Raw genomic sequence first — 23,177 nt, 5'->3', positions numbered from 1 at the left:
CCTTTAAGAACACAACACATTTATTTTTTTTCATCTCTGCATTAAAAAAGCCAGAACTTTTAGATTTTTCCGCCGATGCCATACTTAGGAATTTTTTTTACACTTTATTATCATATTTTTTTTTTTAGTCCTACTATGGGACTTGATCATGCGATCCTTTGATGCCTGTTATGATAGGGTCTAATTATACATGGCAGACCCTTCTCAGGTCCCCAGCTGTCACGGAAACCCATCACCCTACAAGTGTTTTGCAGGGCTGCCAATGGACTTAAAGTGACCACCCCACTGTCTAACCTCATCGGTACTGCAGTCAGTATTGAACACGGCATCTAAAGGGGTTGAATGTACGGGATCGGAGATAATGTACAGCTGACATCCACTGTGAATGGCTCTTGAGCCTGCGCCATTTCCACGCCTTACATTTATGGCGCTTCACGCAAACTACATCCCACTAGCACCGTGAATATACAGCATGGTGTCGGAAGGGGTTAAGGAATGCTAAATTCGATTTCTCTGCCAGCAGAGTGCCTCCTTATATACAATACCAGCAGAGTGCCTACTTATAAACAGGAACCAGCAGAGTGCTTCTTTATAAACAGTAACAGCAGAGTGCTTCTTTATAAACAGTAACAGCAGAGTGCCTCCTTATAAACAGTGCCAGCAGAGTGCCTCCTTATAAACAGTGGCAGCAGAGTGCCTCCTTATATACAGTACCAGCAGAGTGCCTCCTTATAAACAGTGCCAGCAGAGTGCCTCCTTATAACCAGTACCAGCAGAGTCCCTCCTTATAAACAGTACCAGCAGAGTGCCTCCTTATAAACACTGCCAGCTGAGTGCCTTCTCATAAATAATGGCAGCAGAGTGCCTCCTTATATACAAAACCAGCTGAGTGCCTCCTTATAAACAGGAACCAGCAGAGTGCTTCTTTATAAACAGTGCCAGCAGAGTTCCTCCTTATAAACAGTGCCAGAAGAGTGACTCCTTATAAACAGTGCCAGCAGAGTGCCTCCTTATATACAGTGGCAGCAGAGTGCCTCCTTATATACAATACCAGCAGAGTGACTCCTTATATACAATACCAGCAGAGTGCCTCCTTATATACAGTGCCAGCAGAGTGCCTCCTTATAAACAGTGGCAGCAGAGTGCCTCCTTATAAACAGTGGCAGCAGAGTGCCTCCTTATATACAATACCAGCAGAGTCCCTCCTTATATACAGTACCAGCAAAGTGCCTCCTTATAAGCAGTACCAGCAGAGTGCCTCCTTATATACAGTACAAGCAGAGTGCCTCCTTATATACAGTACCAGTAGAGTGCCTCCTTATATACAAAACCAGCTGAGTGCCTCCTTATAAACAGGAACCAGCAGAGTACTTCTTTATAAACAGTGCCAGCAGAGTGCCTCCTTATAAACACTGCCAGCAGAGTGCCTTCTCATAAATAATGCCAGCAGAGTGCCTCCTTATATACAATACCAGCAGAGTTCCTCCTTATAAACAGTGCCAGAAGAGTGACTCCTTATAAACAGTGCCAGCAGAGTGCCTCCTTATATACAGTGGCAGCAGAGTGCCTCCTTATATACAATACCAGCAGAGTGACTCCTTATATACAATACCAGCAGAGTGCCTCCTTATATACAGTGTCAGCAGAGTGCCTCCTTATAAACAGTGGCAGCAGAGTGCCTCCTTATATACAATACCAGCAGAGTCCCTCCTTATATACAGTACCAGCAAAGTGCCTCCTTATAAGCAGTACCAGCAGAGTGCCTCCTTATATACAGTACAAGCAGAGTGCCTCCTTATATACAGTACCAGTAGAGTGCCTCCTTATATACAGTGCCACCAGAGTGCCTAATATAGAAAGTATAGGATAGACCGACTACTTGGAGCTGGAGCTGAGGAGCCTGAGATAGACTAATGAGGACCGACCTAGTCAGTGTCAAACTGTTGGGCCTGGGGTGGCGACAAGTCCTGAAGAGTGAGCAGGGATGGTTTGGGAGACCACACTGTATGGATAGCTGGGCTGGGCGGTGAAGGGATGTAGTCGATACATGACCCGAGACAGTCAGAGGAAGTTGCGACCAACAGTAGCGCAAGACTAAGATAGAGTCAGTCCAGGTGGAGGCCTGGAGGGCCTATGTACGCAACAGCCAGCAACCACCAGCTCAAGGGGCACTAGGCCCGAAATACGCAGTAGTAGCCACCAATTTAAGGCCTACTAGGCCTAAGCAAGGAGGGATGGCCTTGACCCTGTGGGTGCCGGTCACCTCAGAACAAACCCCCATCTTGCCAGCCTGATCCATAATGTGCGTCTCAGTAGTACGAAGATTGTATATCATTTTCAGAACCAATTTCTGTGCCCCCCCCAGAGTGGGAAGAAATGTACATGGTATTCGTGCCATCACCAGCAAAAGACATGTGTATCTTGTGCAAAGTCAAAGTTGTATTTCTTTCCGTGACACTCCTGCGGGGTCACCACCGTCATACCCCACCCGTGGCCACCTTACATGTGTATGTATATCTGTTGTGTGTGCTGTATATATCTGTGATGTGTGTATACACAGGGTGTAACTATAGGGTACAGAGGTGGCGGTTGCACCCGGGCCCTGGAGCCTGAAGGGACCCAAATGGTCTCTTTGCCCCATATGAGTAGACCAGTACGATACATTATGTGTGATGGTTGGGGGGGCCCTGTCACAAATTTTGTGTTGGACCCCACGGACCTTAATTTATACCCCAATGTATTGTATATATGTAGCATGGATCGCACACCCTTAAGGCCGGCCCTGACTGTACGGTGCGAAAAGTGCAGCAAAAGTTTTAACCCTGCTCATCCCTTTGAATACATGAGTATGAAGCATGAACATAATGTAACAGAACCTCTGCAGAACCAAGTCCAATGTACAAATACAGAACCAAGTATACAGCAGCGATAATATAGTCACATAATAATATACGAATGGAGCCGCCGTCTGATGCTGTTCACCCCACCGCACCCCGAACCACTAAGGTCTTATTATTTACCCCTATTTGCCCCTCATGTCCCTGTATAATAAAGATGTAGAAATAACCCGACCACTGTAATGATAAAAAGATGAAAACCTCAGGATATAATCAAAGAGACCCCAAATAACCTGATCAGGAAGGGGTTAAAAAGAATCTGGTCTGATCTGATATTGAATATGAAATGTCAATCCCAGTGAAGAGAAGTACAAGGCAGTCCCCGCAGATTATCCCCACAGCCTCATGTCATAGGCAGAAGTATAACACAGATATTACATGAGGTCTGCTGATATAAGAGCGGTATGTCCCTTTAAATTTTGTCACTGGTCAGCAGCCAATGGGATCGCTGGATTTGAATTTGTAAAAAAACAACAGTCAGTGGTCCTCAGACAGTTACAGGACAACGAGGAGTGAAGACGGACGTGGGTGAGTTCTCACATCCCATGTCACATAACTGACGGTGATTTATCTCATCTCCCATGATCCTTCACTCACATTATTAGGAATCTGATGAGGATCTTATTATTTCACCTAAAATGTCCTCCAAAGACTGTTGGCAGCCACCACAAGGGGGAGCTGCTGTCTATGTATTTATTTTGCTCCCTATAATTTCAATATGGGCTGTATAAATACTGGTGCCGTGTACTCCCCCTAGTGGTTGGTGCAGGAAACCAGAAATGTATCATTTAATTCTCTGGCTGTGTGATGGGAAGATCTGCTGGAACTGGTTATGGGGGCACTCTGCTTTGTGTCTGGTATTACCTATATTGGTCCTTCTTCTTTGTAGGGACCCTATAAATACCCAGTAAGGGCCACACTCCAATGTATTATTACTGCCTATAAATATAAGTGCACAAATCCAAAGTCACAGTCCAAAAATCACCTTTATTTAACTAATACATTTATTTGCATCTTCCCAGTAACAAATGGATTATAACAAACAAGATAAAGTGAACCCTGTGTAATAATATGTAGAAATGTAAAGTGAATGTCCTCCTTTTATCGTCATTTTTAGGTGCTGATTACATTCTTAATAAATCTTTATAATGATCAGAGCTCCATTTTTCTGATATAGAGGTCCAAATCCCCTGCATTGAGAATGATAACATTATAACTGCCTGCAGCCTCCACTAGGGGGAGCTCAGGAGATTACTGAATACTAGTTGTGCATTGCACTAATAAAACGGTTTGCAGTGTTCTCCTACGCTCCCCAGTGGTGGCTGCAGGCAACTACAATTTATCATTTTATTCTAGGGTTTTGCAGGGGATTTGGAGCTCTGTATGGGGAAAACTGATCTCTGATTACTATAAAGACATATTCAAAAAATGTAAAAGGGGCTCTCCGGTACTTACACATTAACATTCTTATGATAGTACATCAATATTTGATGATTGGGGTCTGACACCTGAGCGGACATTCAGTACATGTAGAAAGCTGCAGTGTTCGTGTCTTTATCAGATCTGTGACTAAGTCTCTTTTTTGGGTCCCAGCTTGTGATTTTGCAGTTCAGGACGTGTACAGGATGGCAGCGGGCAGCAGTTCTCTGGAGGTCAGTGTCTTCATTGTCTTGTTTTTTCCTTCCCTGTGATGGACATGTAGCAGCAGACTCTGATCCAGCAGGAGACGTCCATGTGGCCGGCTGTCCACTCAGACAAGTAGCCGCTTATTGAGTACAAGCTCCGGACAGGTAACAAGTCCACAAATCACCGGCTGCCCATTTGGTATCTGACCCCTTGTCCTATTGTCCTCTGCTCCATTCCTGATGGGTGATGAGCGGCCACTTACTGGATTCTCTTCTCTTTAGGACATCTACCGCCGTCAGGAAAGCGTTTATGGACTTTTACCCTTCTTAAGTAAGTATTTTTGTTATATCTGATAATCCAGCACATAACAGGTCCCATTGATGGCGGATTAAAGGAATTTTACTGTCATTTTATAGATTTGACACTTTCTTGACATTTTATGACTGATCTCATTATCTGGTTGGGTTCTCTCTGTAGCTTACCCCAGGACCGAAGAGGAGAGAGATCTTCAGCGTCTCATCTACTGCACGCAATACCTGCCGTCACCGATATTCAAGATGGAGGTCACTGATCATACCGCCTATTGTGTTCTCTATATAACAGATTCCTCCATGTTCTCTCTATAGATGTGAAGGTTTTATAGGAACGTCTCAATAGACAATTGACTGAATCTTTTTTTTTCTTAGCGCCTCATGCCGACCAACCGGGCAGCACAGAAGAAATACCTGCCTTGGCCATGGGACGAAGAAGAACCCAAGACTGCACCAATGATGGATGGCCAGCTGACCGAAAATCTGAAGGAGGAGGTGGACAAGACAGAGCCAGAAGAGGCAGAGGACCGGGAGGAAGATGGACATGAGGAAGACAACGATGAGGTGGAAGAACATGAGGAGGAAGACAACAGTGAGGATGAAGTGGAAAGCATGGAAGTAGACACTGAGGAGGTTGAAGACACTGAGGAGGTTGAAGAGAAAATCGTGGAAGAGGGAAAAGAAACCACAGAAAAAGTCACCATGAAGATGAGAAGAGTTCAACATCAGGCAGGAAGAAGATGTAGGATCCGCCAGCATTCCCCCCTCCGCTACATCCACAGCAACCTCCGAGGAAAGAGGAACATCATCTGGACCATCCTCCTCAGACCAATGTGCCGGTGATGTGTGGTGCGGCACCATCCAAGCTGTAATACCATCAACAGCCACAACAACAACAGAAATAACAACTTCTGTAATATTAATAATAATTGTTAGGTTAAAGAAGCTTAAACAAATAATAATAATAACAACAGTATAAGAATAGTGTGATAATATTAGGTGTAGTATATAGTGTATAATATCAGTAATAATAAGAGCAGTAATAATATAACTTAGAATATTTAGCAGCGGGTTTGATCCAGGGTTCTTGGACTGATCGCCTTTTCCCGGGGTCAAGAAGGAATTTTCCCCCTGTGGCACGAATTGGCCGAATGTGTCCGGGGTTTTCGCCTTCTTCTGGATCAACAGCTTTTAGGATTAGGGAAGTAGTTGATAGTTTAGCAAAATAATAATAGAAATATTTATAAAAATAGTAATGATAATAATAATATAAGAGAAAATAAATATATAGTTATAATATAATAGTATTAATAAATAGTATAATAATAAATATAACAAGAATTTTATTCATGGCAAATATAATAATATAGATTTATAAGAATAATAGTAAAGTAAATTATAATATTTATCAGCGAGTTTGATCCAGGGTTCTAGGACTGATCGCCTTTTCCCGGGATCAGGAAGGAATTTCCCCCCTGTGGCACGAATTGGCAGAATGTGTCCGGGGGTTTTCGCCTTCCTCTGGATCAACAGCTTTAATGATAGGGCATAGGACTAGAGTAATAATAGTAATAATAAGAATAGTAATAATATAATAATAGTAATAATAAAATAATAATAGTAATAATAAAATAATAATAATAGTTAGTAATAATAATAATATAATAATAATAACAATAATAATAATAGTAATAATAATAATAATAATAATAATAATAAGAATAATATAATAATAGTAATAATAATATAATAATAGTAATAATAATAATAGTAATAATAATAATGATAATAATATAATAGTACTGATAGGGTAATGATAGTATTAATTGTTAGAAATAAATTATTAATTATAATTATAACCTTGTGTCGTCTCCTTTATTTTACTGTAATGAAGAAAAACATTTCATCTGAAATTATCCACATATTTGTTATAATCCTCATTTCCATTAGTTCAAGTTTCACATTTAAATATTATATTTTTAGGTTTAAAAGGTTTTGTGCTCATTTTATAATATATCTTTACAATGGTTGGAGCTCCGTGTCCTCTGTAAAGTCATAGAGGTAAATGATACAATTCTGATTACCTTCAGTCACCATTAGGGCATGGCCAGACGTAGCGGATTTGCTGTGGAAATCAGCAGCAGACGCGTTTCTCCATTGCCTTCCACAGCTTTGTGGTTGGGTTCGTTTGCACATTGCGGACAATTCCGCTGCGGAGCATAGGCTGCGGTGCGGAATTTGGTGTCAGCAGCATACAATGGATGTTGCGGACGTGTGGCGGACTGGTTGCGGACTCATTGCGGAATTTTTCTCCATTGGAGATTCAATGGAGATTCTAATTTCCGCAATGAAGTCCGCAGCTGTCATGCACATGTTATGTGTGCTGCGGATGCGTCTTGCTTTTTTAACATGACATTTCTTCATTCTGGCTGGACCTATGTATTTCTAGGTCTACAGCCAGACTGAGGAAGTCAATGGGGCTCCCGCAATTACGGGAGCGTTGCTAGGAGACGTCTGTAAATAGTCACTGTCCAGGGTGCTGAAAGAGTTAAGCGATCGGCAGTAACTGTTTCAGCACCCTGGACAGTGACTACCGATCCCAATATACAGCAACCTGTAAAAAAATAGAAGTTCATACTTACTGAGAACTCCCTGATTCTTCCTCCAGTCCGGCCTCCCAGGATGACGTTTCAGTCCAAGTGACGGCTTCAGCCAATCACAGGCCAATCACAGGCTGCAGCCAATCACAGGCCAATCATAGGCCAATCACAGGCTGCAGCCAATCATAGGCCAATCACAGGCTGCAGCGATCACATGGACTGCCGTGTCATCCAGGGAGGTCGGACTGGATGGCGAAAGAGGGACGCGTCACCAAGGCAACGGCCGGTAAGTATGAAATTCTTTTACTTTCACTAGGGAAAGTACTTTCACCTCAATACGCAACGGCTAGTCCGCATCAATTTAATGCCCATTTTGGGCAGATCCGCGACAGAATCTGCAACGCAGATTCTGTGCAGCATTGATGCGGGCAGTTGCGGAAGAAATCCGCCATGTCTGGGCATGCCCTTAGGAGGAGTTTACCGTGTATGAATTTATACGGATCCTGACTCAATGATAAATCCAGGTTCAGCACGTTCCTAAACTCCCTCTAGTGGTAGCTGTAGGCAGAAAGATTTTTATCATTGTAAAGAATTGTCCTGCAAATAGACAACCTAATTTTCTACATGAAACTTCATTGGATATCCGGCTGCTGAATCTCCTCTGATCAGCAATGATCTCACTTTGTGGCTTCTTTAGATTGTAAGGGTCTATTCTAATTAACTCTGTTATGAGGGCAATGTGGCTAGCTCTGTTATTGGGCCACTGTGGCTAGCTCTGTTAGGATGCAGATACAGTTGAACCCAATGCTGCAGTAGGGAACCGTCAGCTCCCTGCTTCAGCATTAGTACAGAGGATACCCTGAACACAGCCCTACTTTAAGCGATGAGCCCGGGAAAACCCTTGACGTCACTGTCCATATATGGACAGTGACATCAGTGGCTCCTCCCTCCAGGACGCTCTGGCCGGGGATTCCGCTCCTAGAGGGAAACCCTGATGTCACTGTCCATATATGGACAGTGACGTCAGGATCTTCTCCAGGCTGGGGATTCCGCCCCTAGAGGGAGTCCCAATGACTACAGGGAGGATAGCGCTATCTACAGGGGGTGGGGTGGCACTATCTATAAGGGTGGTATGGCACTATCTACATGGGCACTGTGGAACTATCTACATGGGCACTGTGGTACTATCTACATGGACTCTGGCACTAGGGGCAGCTAAGGGGGTATTATACCGTATGGGGCAGCTATGGGGGCATTATACTGTATGGGGAAGTCCAATTAAAAACAATTTTGTGGGCTGAACCAATATTCTTTAGAATACAACTTGTTCTTTATAAAATAGGACCCTGAAGCAAAACACGATCGCCACAGATTTAGGGCTTATTCAGACGCCGGTAAATGTAATCTGTGTGACGGACGTTTTTGTAACGGCTGTTACACGGCTGCATGTATTTCTATTGGACATATATGTAGAAGAATGATCGAGGCACTCACCGAAGCTGGCAAAAAAGGGCCTTGAGAAAGCGTGTACCAGCACGTGAAACGGCCGTAGGCATTTCCACATCCTGACCTAGATCCTCTTTTGTAATAAAGAACGAATTTTTTGCCAGCTTCGGTGAGTGCCTCGATCATTCTTCTACATATATATCCAGCTTTTTGTGCTATTCTTTCGAAGAGCAACTCCGTGGCAATTTACCTGCAATTATCCAATAGTAAGCAAGCCATATTTCAACTCCTATTCCGACTGTGCGGTTTTGGTAGTGCCAGCCTCTTTCCTTCTTCCCATTGATTATTTCTATTGGACTGTTCACACGGCCGTTGTTTTAACGAACCATGTGAACGGCCCGTGTCCTATTTTTGTCCATTTTCACAGAACCCTCAATAGACTCAAGTCTATGAGGGATCCGTGAAAACGGGTCCCGCACGGGTGCGACTCAGACCGTGAAAAACAAATGTTTTTCTCGTCTGAATTTACACTCGTTCGTCTGAATAAGCCCTAATACTACATGTCAGAAAATCGCTTTTGGAAGTGGACCTCAGGCGCAATGTAAAATAATGGGTGGAAGTCCAAATAATTTTTCTGACTTGCACCTTAGCATTTATAACCAAACTTTTAAAAAAGTCTTGACGTCAGACTGACATGTCAGAAGTTTTGATTGGTGGGGGTTCGAGCACTGAGACCCCCATTATCGCTAATACGAAGTGGCAGACGCTCTCGGGTGAGCAATGTGCGACTTCATTTCTGATCGGCTTTCCTCGGAGCGGTGTACGGGCTCAATGGAAAGTCTATCTGTCCATGCAAAAGTCGATTTCTCTGGCTAGATATTGCTGTTACGTGCTTGTTATGGCGCCCCCTGGTGTTCTTTTAATTCCTCTCTCATAACGTTCCGTAATGTGTCCCATGCTGATCAGACAAAGCCGCAAGCGCTCAGTCACTCTCCATTGAGAGGTGGAAACAGCCAATCATAGACCAATGTGATCCTATCGATCCTTCTAGTCGGAAAACATCTTGGAGAAGAACTCGATCCTGTGGATCATAAATACAATTCCCGCTGCGCAACGTCATACAAGTTATCAGATAACAAAATGATTCAGATTGTAATAGAGGTTTTCTAGGATGACACGGAGCGGTCCTAGAACCTGGGTCGGGGATATTGACAAGGCAGTAGTCCCCAAGCCGGGTTGCGCCACAGTGACTGTCGCTTCCTTCTTGACCTAGTGTGCAACTATGGATCTCTCTACCCAGGCTCCTCTCTACCACAGCCTGCCACGCCTGGGCGGTTCTCATGAGATTGCACCACTCACTTAGTCTTGGGAACGTCATCCGCCTCCGAGGGTCCTTTCACATTGCCCGACCACTAGTGGCTCTGAGAGCGCGATATGCACGTCACACAATACTCTGCGCAACAGGAGTACGGTCCGAGGGCACAGAGAGACCACCACAGTTCTGGTCCAAGTCCTTGTTAGAAAGGGGTACTGTCTTTTTAAGGACAGCCCGCTTCAGCCCAGCAATAGCTCCCACAGACTCTCTCTATACCAGCTCATCGGCACCTCCTTGGCGGCAAAGCTCCAGGTGTCTGTCCTCTGTTCACACTGGCAGTCTCGCGGAAGCTACTCATGGACCTCCCTGTGCGGCTTCTCTCTCTCACTTGCCCTGTCCTTGGGGCCTCACGTTTTAAATTGAGCTACACAGGCTCCCCACGCACTACAAGTGGCATCAGCCACACACTGACTGCACCTCCTGCTATTTGCTCCCCTATATCACTTTGTCCTGGCCCTTTTCTTTATACAATGCTACAGCGCTCGCATCGTGCTAGGAGCCCTCGGTAATCATGAGCTTCAGGATCTCCCCACCTACTCACCGCTGATTGGCAGCTTTCCTGCTATGCACAGTTATAGGGAGAAAGCGGTCAATCAGCGGCTGGAGGGAGGGCAGCATAAACGCGGTGACCGATTCATCCTGACAGAGATCTGATCTGATTTATTCAGGAAGTAGAACTGATTTTACCACAGATTTTATTAATAACACAGATACATTGGTGTCCAATCACGATAGAGGTTCACGCCCCCGCGGAAACCTTCAAATAACCAATAAAAATTAAGTAATATCAATAAGACATTAAATCACGTGAGTGTACATGGTAAATTTCCATTGTTACTATTCTATTAGGCTTCACGGTTAAAATGCATTTTAACCGTGAATCGCGGTAAAGCCGCGCCATTTTTACACAATTTTATGAAAAAAATTAACGAAAATTCCATTTTATTTTTTATATTTTTCTTTTTGTATAAATGTACATCAAATTAATCACATGGTCATTCTATGCCGAATTTCCATTACGCATAATAGTAATATAACGTAGTATTTACATCCGTGGCGCCCAACCTGTGGCGCTCCAACTGATACCTGCCGCTGTTAGGACATGCTGGGAGTTGTAGTTTTATAGATTGGAGACCATTGATTTACTTTGCTTGTAGATCATTTTTTCCTTGTATTACGTCATTGTATATCTGGTGCCGCCTCGTCAGCAGAGTTGGTGCCAAGCAGGTGCTGGAATATGTGACGGGGGCTCCGCCTACATCTCTGTATATCCGCAACTTGCGGAGCTGTTAGAAAGTAGGAAGAAAAATGAACTATTTGGATGTTGTAATTACGCAGCCGCATTGAACTTCACGTTTTCTAGGACATGTCCCAATAATTTCCATACTGCCCTATGCCTACTACGCCCCCTGCCCACAAAAATGTAGGAAAACCACTACTAATACGGACACCAGCCATACTTTTTGCCGTACCCACCGATGCCAAGTGTGAACATACCCTTATATATCCCAATATCTGGCACAGACTAGAGAATCGATATTCTGCTTCTCTTACCTGATGGATAATTTCTAGTTAACATGTCGTTACTTCGTGTCGGTCAACATTTATATACTCCGGGGACTTAGGGGATCCTGATAAAAGAGAATAGTGGAGGAATAAATGTACCCGCTGCCTCCTCTTCTTCGCCCCTCACCTACCATGTGTGTGTCATATAAAACTGGTGCTTTTAGGTCCCATCCGGTTCCCGGACCCGGGTACTACCGCTGCACCCGATATACTTATGGACGCATGACCAGAGCCAGGGGGCAGCCCGAGAGGAGACTTGTCCTTCTTTCCCTACAGATCCAGTAATCACTTCTATTTGGACAGCATCACAAAAATGCCCCAATCCCACAGTTTATTGCAGCTTCATATTCACCCATTTAAAGGGCTTTGGGGGGGGGGGGAAGGGGGGCAAAAATAATGACCAGAGGCCCCAACAGTAAAATAGTGAAGTTATAGAATTGCCCCTTTACCAGTTGGCCATACTTCTCCCAAATTGTGGGACACACAAAATGCCCCTTTGGGCAAATCAGAATCAGCCATGCCCCCTTGCCATTGGAATGACAGGACAGTCCCGTGCACCACCCCAGCGCCCCCTATATAAGTGATGATGTCTCGTACCTGGCAATGACCTGTCAAGTGACTGCCCATAGCTGCCCATCACCACAGAGACATGTGACCATGGTGGCTGAGGGGCTGAGAGGACCGGTGATGTGGGCACGGTGGCAGATGGTGAGGTGGGTATAAATTGGCGGGTCACTTATATTTGGAAACGTTTTCTTACCTCGTCTTCCATGAAGTATTATAGTGAGATATATGATAAGCGGCACCAGGAGAAGCAGACACTGCACCGGTTTTATGATCAGAAGATGAAGAGATCGACCGCCTGGTGAAGAACAGAAACACGAGTGAGAACAGAGACATTATAAAGAAATAACGCTTCTACTTAAAGGGGAACTCCACATGGAGAGACATTAGGGAAGGAGGAATTGTAGGCAGAGTGGCCGCGCTTTCTGGGGGGGGGGGAGATATGTGTTCTATGTAAATCCGTCATAAATACAAGTGATGCCCCCATAACTACAGTCAAAGTGCCTGCAACACTAGTGTCAGCAGAGTGCCCCCATACACACAGCAAGCAGATGTCCTCCTCATAAGCACTGCAAGCAGAGGTCCTCCTCATAAACAGTGCCAGCACAGTGCCTCATTATAAACAGTGCCAGCAGAGTGCCTCCTTATAAACAGTACCAGCAGAGTGCCTCCTTATAAACAGTGCCAGCAGAGTGCCTCCTTTTAAACAGTGCCAGCAGAGTGCCTCCTTATAAACAGTGCCAGCAGAGTACCTCCTTATAAACAGTGCCAGCAGCGTGTCTCCTTATAAACAGTACCAGCAGAGTGCCTCCTTATAAACAGTACCAGCAGAGTGCCTCCTTATAAACAGTGCCAGCAGAGTGCCTCCTTATAAACAGTGCCAGCAGAGTGCCTCCTTTTAAACAGTGCCAGCAGAGTGCCTCCTTATAAACCGTGCCAGCAGAGTTCCTCCTTATATACAATACCAGCACAGTGCCTCCTTAAATACAGTACTAGCAGAGTGCCTCCTTATATACAGTACCAGCAGAGTGCCTCCTTATATACAGTACAGCAGAGTGCCTCCTTATATACAGTACCAGCAGAGTGCCTCCTTATATACAGTACAGCCGAGTGCCTCCTTATATACAGTACAGTCGAGTGCCTCCTTATATACAGTACCAGTAGAGTGCCTCCTTATATACAGTACTAGCGGAGTGCCTCCTTATAACCACTACCAGCAGAGTGCCTCCTCATAAACAATACCAGCAGAGTGCCTCCTTATAATACAATACCAGCAGAGTGCCATTTTATACACAGTGGCAGCAGAGTTCCTCCTTATAAACAGTGCCAGCAGAGTGCCTCCTTATATACAATACCAGCAGAGTGCCTCCTCATAAACAATGCCAGCAGAGTGCCTCCTTATAAACAGTACCAGCAGAGTGCCTCCTTATATACAATACCAGCAGAGTGCCTCCTCATAAACAATGCCAGCAGAGTGCCTCCTTATAAACAGTACCAGCAGAGTGCCTCCTTATATACAGTAACTGCAGAGTGCCTCCTTCTAAACAGTGCCATATCCTGAATTATAGCCTGTATTATACTCCAGAGCTAAATTCGCAATTCTGCCGGCTTCAGACTTGAAATCTCCCAGCATTCTTTGCTCGTACAATTTATACTTTGAATGTGAGGGATTGCACCAGATATTCTGCACTCATCAGATGTTGGGAAAGATAACGTCTCTATTACATTATAGAGCTCAGATAAAGCTTTCACTCCTCCAATCAGCGGCTCCACTAGAACCTTCATCACCGCTGATTGGAGGGGAGCCTCTTATGAGCGTGACACTTTACATGATCATGTCAGAGCAATGTACGTTCATATGCGACACTCCCCCTGGTGGCAAGTCTCAGTAATTGTGGTAGACGCTGATCTGCTAGGAATCTGGGAGAGCAGACAAGTAGGACATACATATATACTTCTCTCTATGTGTTACCCCAGGAATGGAGAAGCTCTATCGGCAAACATTTCAGAACGACCCCCACCCCATCCCTCCGTAGAGCTCTCAGATGGACAATCATAATTGAAGGTGCCCAATGTTGCTATCTAAATACAGTATAACAATATATATATCAATATATATATATATATATACACACACTGAAGACCCCTTTAAATCGCTCACCTGCAGCTGCACAGATGCCCTGCAGCTGGATGGAGACGTTCATCTGGTCGGCCGGGTTGTGGACTATACATAGGACTTCCATGTCCTGCTGGTCCGGGGGTCGTGATATCTGGAAGGTGCTTCCATTAATATGCAGCTCATATATAATTCCGATTGTAGAAAGTACCCAAGTGTAGGAGAAATCTGAGGTCCTCGATGGGACAGAACAATGGAGGATAACATCACATCGGTCTGCGGTATTTTCCTTTACTTCGGTATTTATAGATGGATGAGGAACGGGCTCTATAGAAAATAAAATATATCAGTCTTAAGATCACCATAGATATCACATAGCTGTCGGCAGGGACAGTTTAATCCTAGATGTTGCCCTGTGGAGTTATGCCCATATGGTGAATTATCATGCAGGGCGCATATTATACCGTACCATACCATAAAGTGCCATACAGTATAGTGCCTACATAACAGTACCACACATTGGTGTAATAACACTTCCAGAAGACATTTGTAATGGCAGGAAGGAGGTGAAGGGAAAGTGAGCCCTAATCTACCCACCGCCCTGTCCCTGCCTACTTGCAACGACCCGCCCTAGGCGACGGGGTACAACTGGGCGGCGGTCCCTACGCTGTCTAAGTGCACGGAAGAACAAACAGGGAACACGCAAGGGAAGGGGCAGTAGCCCACGGAACGCCGCGAGGAAACGGAGCGGTGAATGAGTAGTCAGGACCAGGATGAAGTGGAGTATACCAACGTGAGCACGGAGAAGGAAGCAAGCCAGGGGCAAAGCGAAGCAGGTTAAGCGGAACTGCAGCAAGGCAGAAGCACGGCAGAAGCAGGCTGGAGCAAGCAGCAGTGGGGCCAGGAATCCAGAAGAATTACAAGCACTGAGGAAGAGAACACGGCAGGTAATAATGGACAGGGGGCGGAGCTAACTCCGACTGACCAGGCCGCGATAGGCTCTCCCACTCCTGAGCCTGCCACCCTGGTTGGTGGGAGCCGGTGTCAGTCTAAGAGGTCTGGCCTCAGGTGTGGATTGATTAATCCCAGGAGTATACCTAGACGTAGTACCTGGCAGATCCCTAACAGTACTCCCCCTTTTATGAGGGGCCACCGGACCCTTACTAAGAGGACCCGGTTTAGTAGGGAAGAGAAGGTGGAACCTCCTGATCAATACCCCAGCGTGAACATCACGAGCAGGTACCCAAGTCCTCTCCTCCGGCCCGTATCCTCTCCAATGGACCAGGTACTGGAGGGAGCCCTGGACCATCCTACTGTCCATAATCTTGGCCACCTCTAATTCCACCCCCTCAGGGGTGAGAACGGGAACAGGAGGTTTCCTCGAGGGGGACCAGGACGGGGAGCAGCGTTTAAGGAGGGAGGCATGGAAGACGTCATGTATGCGAAAGGATGGGGGCAGCTCCAGACGGAAGGATACAGGGTTGAGGACTTCAATGATCTTATAAGGTCCAATAAATCGGGGAGCAAACTTCCTGGATGGGACCTTAAGGCGCAAGTTCCTGGACGACAACCAGACCAAATCCCCGACGACAAACCGGGGGTTAGCAGAACGTCTACTATCAGCCTGAATCTTTTGTGCACTCTGGGACGCCTCTAGGTTCTTCTGAACCTGGGCCCAGACTGTGCACAGTTCCCGATGAACATCCTCTACCTCAGGATTATTGGAACAACCAGGGGAAACGGAGGAGAACCTTGGGTTAAACCCGAAATTACAGAAAAACGGGGAGACCCCTGACGAGTTACTGACCCGGTTATTCAGGGAAAATTCAGCAAGGGGAAGGAATGAGACCCAATCGAATTGACAGTCAGAGATGAAACACCTTAAATATTGTTCCAGGGATTGGTTAGTCCTTTCCGTTTGGCCATTAGTTTCGGGATGGAAGGCGGAGGAGAAGGACAGATCAATCTCCAACTTTTTACAAAAAGCTCTCCAAAATAAGGAAACAAATTGTACCCCTCTGTCAGAAACGATATTGACTGGGGCCCCATGGAGACGCAGGATGTGTTTCACAAACAAAGAAGCTAACGTCTTGGCGTTAGGTAGCTTCTTAAGGGGCACAAAGTGGCACATCTTGCTGAAGCGGTCTACTACCACCCACACCACCGACTTGCCCTGAGATGGGGGCAAATCGGTGATAAAATCCATGGAGATATGGGTCCAAGGTCTCTGGGGAATGGGCAAGGAACGTAGTAGGCCCGCAGGTCGGGACCTAGGGGTTTTGGACCTAGCGCAAACCTCACAAGCGGCGACGTAAGCCCTAACGTCTTTAGGCAACCCAGGCCACCAATAGTTTCTGGTAATGAGGTGTTTGTTGCCCAAGATGCCAGGATGACCAGATAGAGCGGAGTCATGGTTTTCCCTGAGTACCCTTAGCCGGTATTGCAGGGGAACAAACAGTTTGTCCCCAGAGACGTTCCCGGGAGCTGAACCCTGATCAGCCGCGATATCAGAAGCTAAATCAGAATCCGTGGCAGAAACGATTATACCAGGGGGTAAAATACAAGCAGGATCCTTCTCGGAAGGAGGATTGGCCATGAAACTACGTGACAGAGCATCAGCCTTAATATTCTTGGACCCAGCCCTATAGGTAACCAAGAAATTAAATCTGGTAAAGAATAGTGCCCACCGAGCTTGTCTAGGATTAAGCCTCCGGGCCGATTCTAGGAAAACCAGATTCTTGTGATCCGTAAGGACCGTTACCTGGTGTCTGGCCCCCTCCAGGAAGTGCCGCCACTCTTCAAAAGCCCATTTAATGGCTAGAAGTTCGCGGTTGCCAATATCATAGTTACTCTCCGTGGGCGAAAACTTCCTAGAGAAGTAAGCACAGGGGCGGAGATGGGTGAGGGAGCTGGTACCCTGGGACAAGACGGCCCCCACTCCCACCTCGGATGCGTCAACCTCCACAATAAATGGCTCCTCTTGGTTGGGCTGAATCAGCACGGGGGCCGAGATAAAGCACTTCTTGAGGGTCTCAAAGGCCTGGACGGCCTCAGGGGGCCAATGGAGGACATCAGCACCCTTGTGAGTAAGGTCCGTAAGAGGCTTAGCGACGACCGAGAAGTTGGCAATAAATCTCCTGTAATAGTTGGCGAACCCTAAAAAACACTGTAACGCCTTAAGGGAGGCAGGTTGGACCCATTCCGCCACAGCCTGAACCTTGGCAGGGTCCATGCGGAATTCATGAGGAGTGAGGATTTGACCTAAAAATGGTATCTCCTGTACCCCAAAGACACATTTTTCAGTCTTAGCAAACAGATTATTCTCCCGAAGGACCTGGAGCACCTTCCTGACATGCTCCACGTGGGAGGACCAGTCCTTGGAAAACACCAGTATGTCATCAAGGTACACAACAAGAAAATTACCCAGGTAATCTCTCAGGATTTCATTAATAAAATTCTGGAAGACAGCAGGGGCATTACACAACCCAAAGGGCATGACCAGGTATTCGAAATGACCCTCGGGTGTGTTGAACGCAGTTTTCCACTCATCCCCCTCTTTGATGCGGATAAGGTTATATGCCCCCCGTAGATCGAACTTAGAAAACCATTGGGCCCCCTGAACCTGATTAAAAAGATCCGGAATCAAAGGAAGTGTGTACTGGTTCCTTACGGTGACCTTATTCAGGTTACGATAATCAATGCACGGCCTAAGACCACCATCCTTCTTCCCCACGAAGAAGAAGCCAGCACCTACAGGAGAAGTCGAGGGGCGAATGAAACCCTTGGCCAGGCATTCTTGGATATACACCCTCATAGCGTCACGTTCAGGACATGAAAGATTAAATATCCTACCCTTAGGAAGCTTGGCACCAGGCACCAAATCGATGGCGCAATCGTAATCTCTATGGGGGGGCAACACCTCGGAGGCCTCCTTAGAAAACACATCGGCGAAGTCCTGAACAAACTCAGGAAGCGTGTTTACCTCCTCCCGGGGAGAAATAGAGTTAACAGAAAGACATGACATCAGACATTCACTACCCCATTTGGTGAGATCCCCAGTATTCCAATCAAACGTGGGATTATGCAACTGCAACCAGGGAAGACCTAATACCAGATCAGACGATAATCCCTGCATCACCAGTACAGAGCACTGCTCCAAATGCATGGAGCCAACCAGGAGTTCAAAAACAGGAGTATGCTGAGTAAAATAACCATTAGCAAGGGGAGTGGAGTCGATACCTACTACAGGGATAGGATAAGGTAAATCAATAAATGGCATCTTTAGAGACATAGCAAATTCCACAGACATGATATTAGCAGATGAGCCAGAATCCACGAAAGCACTGCCCGTGGCAGACCGGCCAGCAAACGAGACCTGAAAGGGAAGCAAAATTTTATTGCGTTTCACATTAACGGGAAATACCTGTGCGCCCAAGTGACCTCCCCGATGATCACTTAGGCGCGGAAGTTTTCCGGCCTTTTATTCTTGCGCCTGGGACAGGTGTTCAGTAGATGCTTGTCGTCCCCACAGTAGAAGCAGAGACCATTCATTCTGCGAAACTCCCTATGTTGTCGAGGGGACATGGAGGCCCCGAGTTGCATAGGTACCTCCGAGTCCTCCGTGGAGGGGCGAGGAGACGGGACCTCGGGGGGGATCGCAGAAAAGTCAGAGGGGAGCACATTGAAACGTTCAAGCTGACGTTCCCTGAGACGTCGGTCAAGTCGTACTGCTAGGGCCATAACCTGGTCAAGGGAGTCAGAAGAGGGGTAGCTAACCAGTAGATCCTTCAGGGCGTCAGATAATCCTAACCTAAACTGGCACCTTAGGGCCGGGTCGTTCCACCGAGAAGCTACGCACCACTTTCTAAAATCAGAACAGTATTCCTCAACCGGTCTCCTACCCTGACGTAAGGTCACCAGCTGACTCTCGGCTAAAGCAGTCCTGTCAGTCTCGTCGTAAATGAGTCCGAGGGCAGAGAAAAAACGATCAACAGAGGAAAGTTCAGGGGCGTCAGGAGCCAAGGAGAAGGCCCACTCTTGGGGCCCTTCCTGGAGTCGGGATATGATGATACACACCCGCTGGTTCTCGGAACCTGAGGAGTGGGATTTTAGGCGGAAATACAGTCTGCAACTCTCCCGGAAGGAGAGAAACGTCTTACGGTCCCCTGAGAACCGGTCAGGTAACTTGAGGTCGGGTTCTAGAGGTGAGGTGAGGGGTACTACTAAGGCAGCATCACCCTGGTTGACCCTCTGGGCCAGGGCCTGGACCTGTAGGGAGAGGCCCTGCATCTGCTGGGTCAGGGTCTCAAGGGGGTCCATGATAGCGTCAGCGTAGGAGAAATGGTAGACTAGGTATTGGCTTGTAATTATGTAATGGCAGGAAGGAGGTGAAGGGAAAGTGAGCCCTAATCTACCCACCGCCCTGTCCCTGCCTACATGCAACGACCCGCCCTAGGCGACGGGGTACAACTGGGAGGCGGTCCCTACGCTGTCTAAGTGCACGGGAGAACAAACAGGGAACACGCAAGGGAAGGGGCAGTAGCCCACGGAACGCCACGAGGAAACGGAGCGGTGAATGAGTAGTCAGGACCAGGATGAAGTGGAGTATATCAACGTGAGCACGGAGAAGGAAGCAAGCCAGGGGCAAAGCGAAGCAGGTTAAGCGGAACTGCAGCAAGGCAGAAGCACGGCAGAAGCAGGCTGGAGCAAGCAGCAGTGGGGCCAGGAATCCAGAAGAATTACAAGCACTGAGGAAGAGAACACGGCAGGTAATAATGGACAGGGGGCGGAGCTAACTCCGACTGACCAGGCCGCGATAGGCTCTCCCACTCCTGAGCCTGCCACCCTGGTTGGTGGGAGCCGGTGTCAGTCTAAGAGGTCTGGCCTCAGGTGTGGATTGATTAATCCCAGGAGTATACCTAGACGTAGTACCTGGCAGATCCCTAACAACATTACTATACAGTGCCACCAGCATACACCGCAGAAATAACATACTGTACAGTGCCTAAGCAGCGGTGCCATGTAAATACCAATATATCGTGCCCAAGAAATACCACCATAAAGTGCCCAAGTAATACCACCATACAGTGCCAAAATGATACCACCATACAGTGCTCAATATAACCAACATACAGTGCTTAAATAATACCAACATACAGTGCTCAAATAATACCGCCATACAGTGCTCAAATAATACCGCCATACAGTGCTCAAATAATACCAACATACATTGCTCAAATAATACCAACATACAGTGCTCAAATAATACCAACATACAGTGCTCAAATAATACCAACATACAGTGCTCAAATAATAACACCATACAGTGCTCATATAATACCACCATACATTGCTTAAATAATATCAGCATACAGTGCTCAAATAATACCACCATACAGTGCTCATATAATACCACCATACATTGCTTAAATAATATCAGCATACAGTGCTCAAATAATACCACCATACAGTGCTCATATAATGCCACCATACAGTGCTCAAATAATACCGCCATACAGTGCTCAAATAATACCACCATACATTGCTTAAATAATACCAGCATTCAGTGTACAAATAATACCACCATACAGTGCTCATATTATACCACCATACAGTGCTCATATATTACCACCATACAGTGCTCATATATTACCACCATACAGTGCTCATATTATACCACCATACAGTGCTGAAATAATACCACCATACAGTGCTGAAATAATACCACCATACAGTGCTCAAATAATACCACCATACAGTGCTCAAATAATACCACCATACAGTGCTCACATAATACACCATACAGTGCTCATATAATACCACCATACATTGCTTAAATAATATCAGCATACAGAGCTCATATAATACCAACATACAGTGCTCAAAAAATACCAACATACAGTGTTCAAATAATACCACCATACAGTGCTCATATAATACCAACAAACAGTGTTCAAATAATACCACCATACAGTGACCAAATAATACCACCCTACAGTGCTCATATAATACCAACATACAGTGTTCAAATAATACCAACATACAGTGCTCAAATAATACCACCCTACAGTGCTCAAAAATTAACAACTTACAGTGTCCAATAGTATCACCATATATTGCTCAAATAATACCAACATACAGTGCTCAAATAATACCACCATACAGGGCTCAAATAATACCACCATACAGTGTACAAATAATACCACTATACAGTGCTCAAGTAATACCAACATATACTGCTCAAATAATACCGCCATACAGTGCTCAAATAATACCACCATACAGTGCTCAAATAATACCACCATACAGTGCTCAAATAATACCACCATACAGTGCTCATATAATACCACCATACAGTGCTCATATAATACCACCATACAGTGCTCAAATAATACCACCATACAGTGCTCATATAATACCACCATACATTGCTTAAATAATATCAGCATACAGTGCTCAAATAATACCACCATACAGTGCTCATATAATGCCACCATACAGTGCTCAAATAATACCACCATACAGTGCTCAAATAATACCACCATACATTGCTTAAATAATACCAGCATTCAGTGTACAAATAATACCACCATACAGTGCTCATATTATACCACCATACAGTGCTCATATATTACCACCATACAGTGCTCATATATTACCACCATACAGTGCTCATATTATACCACCATACAGTGCTGAAATAATACCACCATACAGTGCTGAAATAATACCACCATACAGTGCTCAAATAATACCACCATACAGTGCTCAAATAATACCACCATACAGTGCTCAAATAATACCACCATACAGTGCCCAAATAATACCACCATACAGTGCTCAAATAATACCACCATACAGTGCTCAAATAATACCACCATACAGTGCTCAAATAATACCACCATACAGTGCTCATATAATACCACCATACATTGCTTAAATAATATCAGCATACAGTGCTCAAAAAATACCAACATACAGTGTTCAAATAATACCACCATACAGTGCTCATATAATACCAACAAACAGTGTTCAAATAATACCACAATACAGTGACCAAATAATACCACCATACAGTGCTCATATAATACCAACATACAGTGTTCAAATAATACCAACATACAGTGCTCAAATAATACCACCCTACAGTGCTCAAAAATTAACAACTCACAGTGTCCAATAGTATCACCATATATTGCTCAAATAATACCAACATACAGTGCTCAAATAATACCACCATACAGTGCTCATATAATACCACCATACAGTGCTCATATAATACCACCATACAGTGCTCAAATAATACCACTATACAGTGCTCAAATAATACCACTATACAGTGCTCAAATAATACCACCATACAGTGCTCATATAATACCACCATACAGTGCTCAAGTAATACCACCATACAGTGCTCATATAATACCACCATACAGATGCTGCCCCCTGCTGGTGAAACCGATGAGATAGACTTTTTGCAAATTTCAGCTTTCCAATAAAGGGACCTTACAGGACTCAACAGGACAGGGTAGGAGAGCGGGACTGGGCTTTCTTAATCCGAAACACTTGGTGGACGGCGAGGGGGGTGGGCTGCTTAAAGAGGCTCTGTCACCAGATTTTGCAACCCCTATCTCCTATTGCAGCAAATCGGCGCTGCAATGTAGATAAGAGTAACGT

General features: G+C 45.5%; 2 protein-coding genes across 2 annotated transcripts in view; one reads left to right on the top strand and one right to left on the bottom strand.

Moving 5' to 3' along the window:
- The window catches only part of LOC142665036 (uncharacterized), a 34,419-nt gene extending 28,682 nt beyond the window's left edge, over positions 1 to 5,737 (top strand). The window contains exons 6-10 of the mRNA XM_075844570.1: positions 3,389 to 3,425; positions 4,491 to 4,549; positions 4,805 to 4,853; positions 5,001 to 5,086; positions 5,210 to 5,737. Coding sequence (XP_075700685.1) covers positions 3,389 to 3,425; positions 4,491 to 4,549; positions 4,805 to 4,853; positions 5,001 to 5,086; positions 5,210 to 5,677 — 699 coding nt within the window. The 3' untranslated portion in view covers positions 5,678 to 5,737. The remainder of the gene's footprint in view (positions 1 to 3,388; positions 3,426 to 4,490; positions 4,550 to 4,804; positions 4,854 to 5,000; positions 5,087 to 5,209) is intronic.
- A 6,072-nt stretch (positions 5,738 to 11,809) lies between these two features.
- LOC142665034 (SLAM family member 9-like) overlaps positions 11,810 to 23,177 on the bottom strand; it is a 42,010-nt gene continuing 30,642 nt past the window's right edge. Inside the window, exons 6-8 of the mRNA XM_075844569.1 lie at positions 14,547 to 14,828; positions 12,582 to 12,683; positions 11,810 to 11,886 (exon numbers count right to left, since the gene is read on the bottom strand). Coding sequence (XP_075700684.1) covers positions 11,828 to 11,886; positions 12,582 to 12,683; positions 14,547 to 14,828 — 443 coding nt within the window. The 3' untranslated portion in view covers positions 11,810 to 11,827. The remainder of the gene's footprint in view (positions 11,887 to 12,581; positions 12,684 to 14,546; positions 14,829 to 23,177) is intronic.

Source organism: Rhinoderma darwinii, chromosome 12 (genome assembly GCF_050947455.1).
Source record: "Rhinoderma darwinii isolate aRhiDar2 chromosome 12, aRhiDar2.hap1, whole genome shotgun sequence".
Classification (NCBI taxonomy): Eukaryota; Metazoa; Chordata; class Amphibia; order Anura; family Rhinodermatidae; genus Rhinoderma; species Rhinoderma darwinii.
The sequence above is the reverse complement of the archived record's forward strand: the minus strand, read 5'-3'. Positions and strand labels throughout refer to the sequence as shown.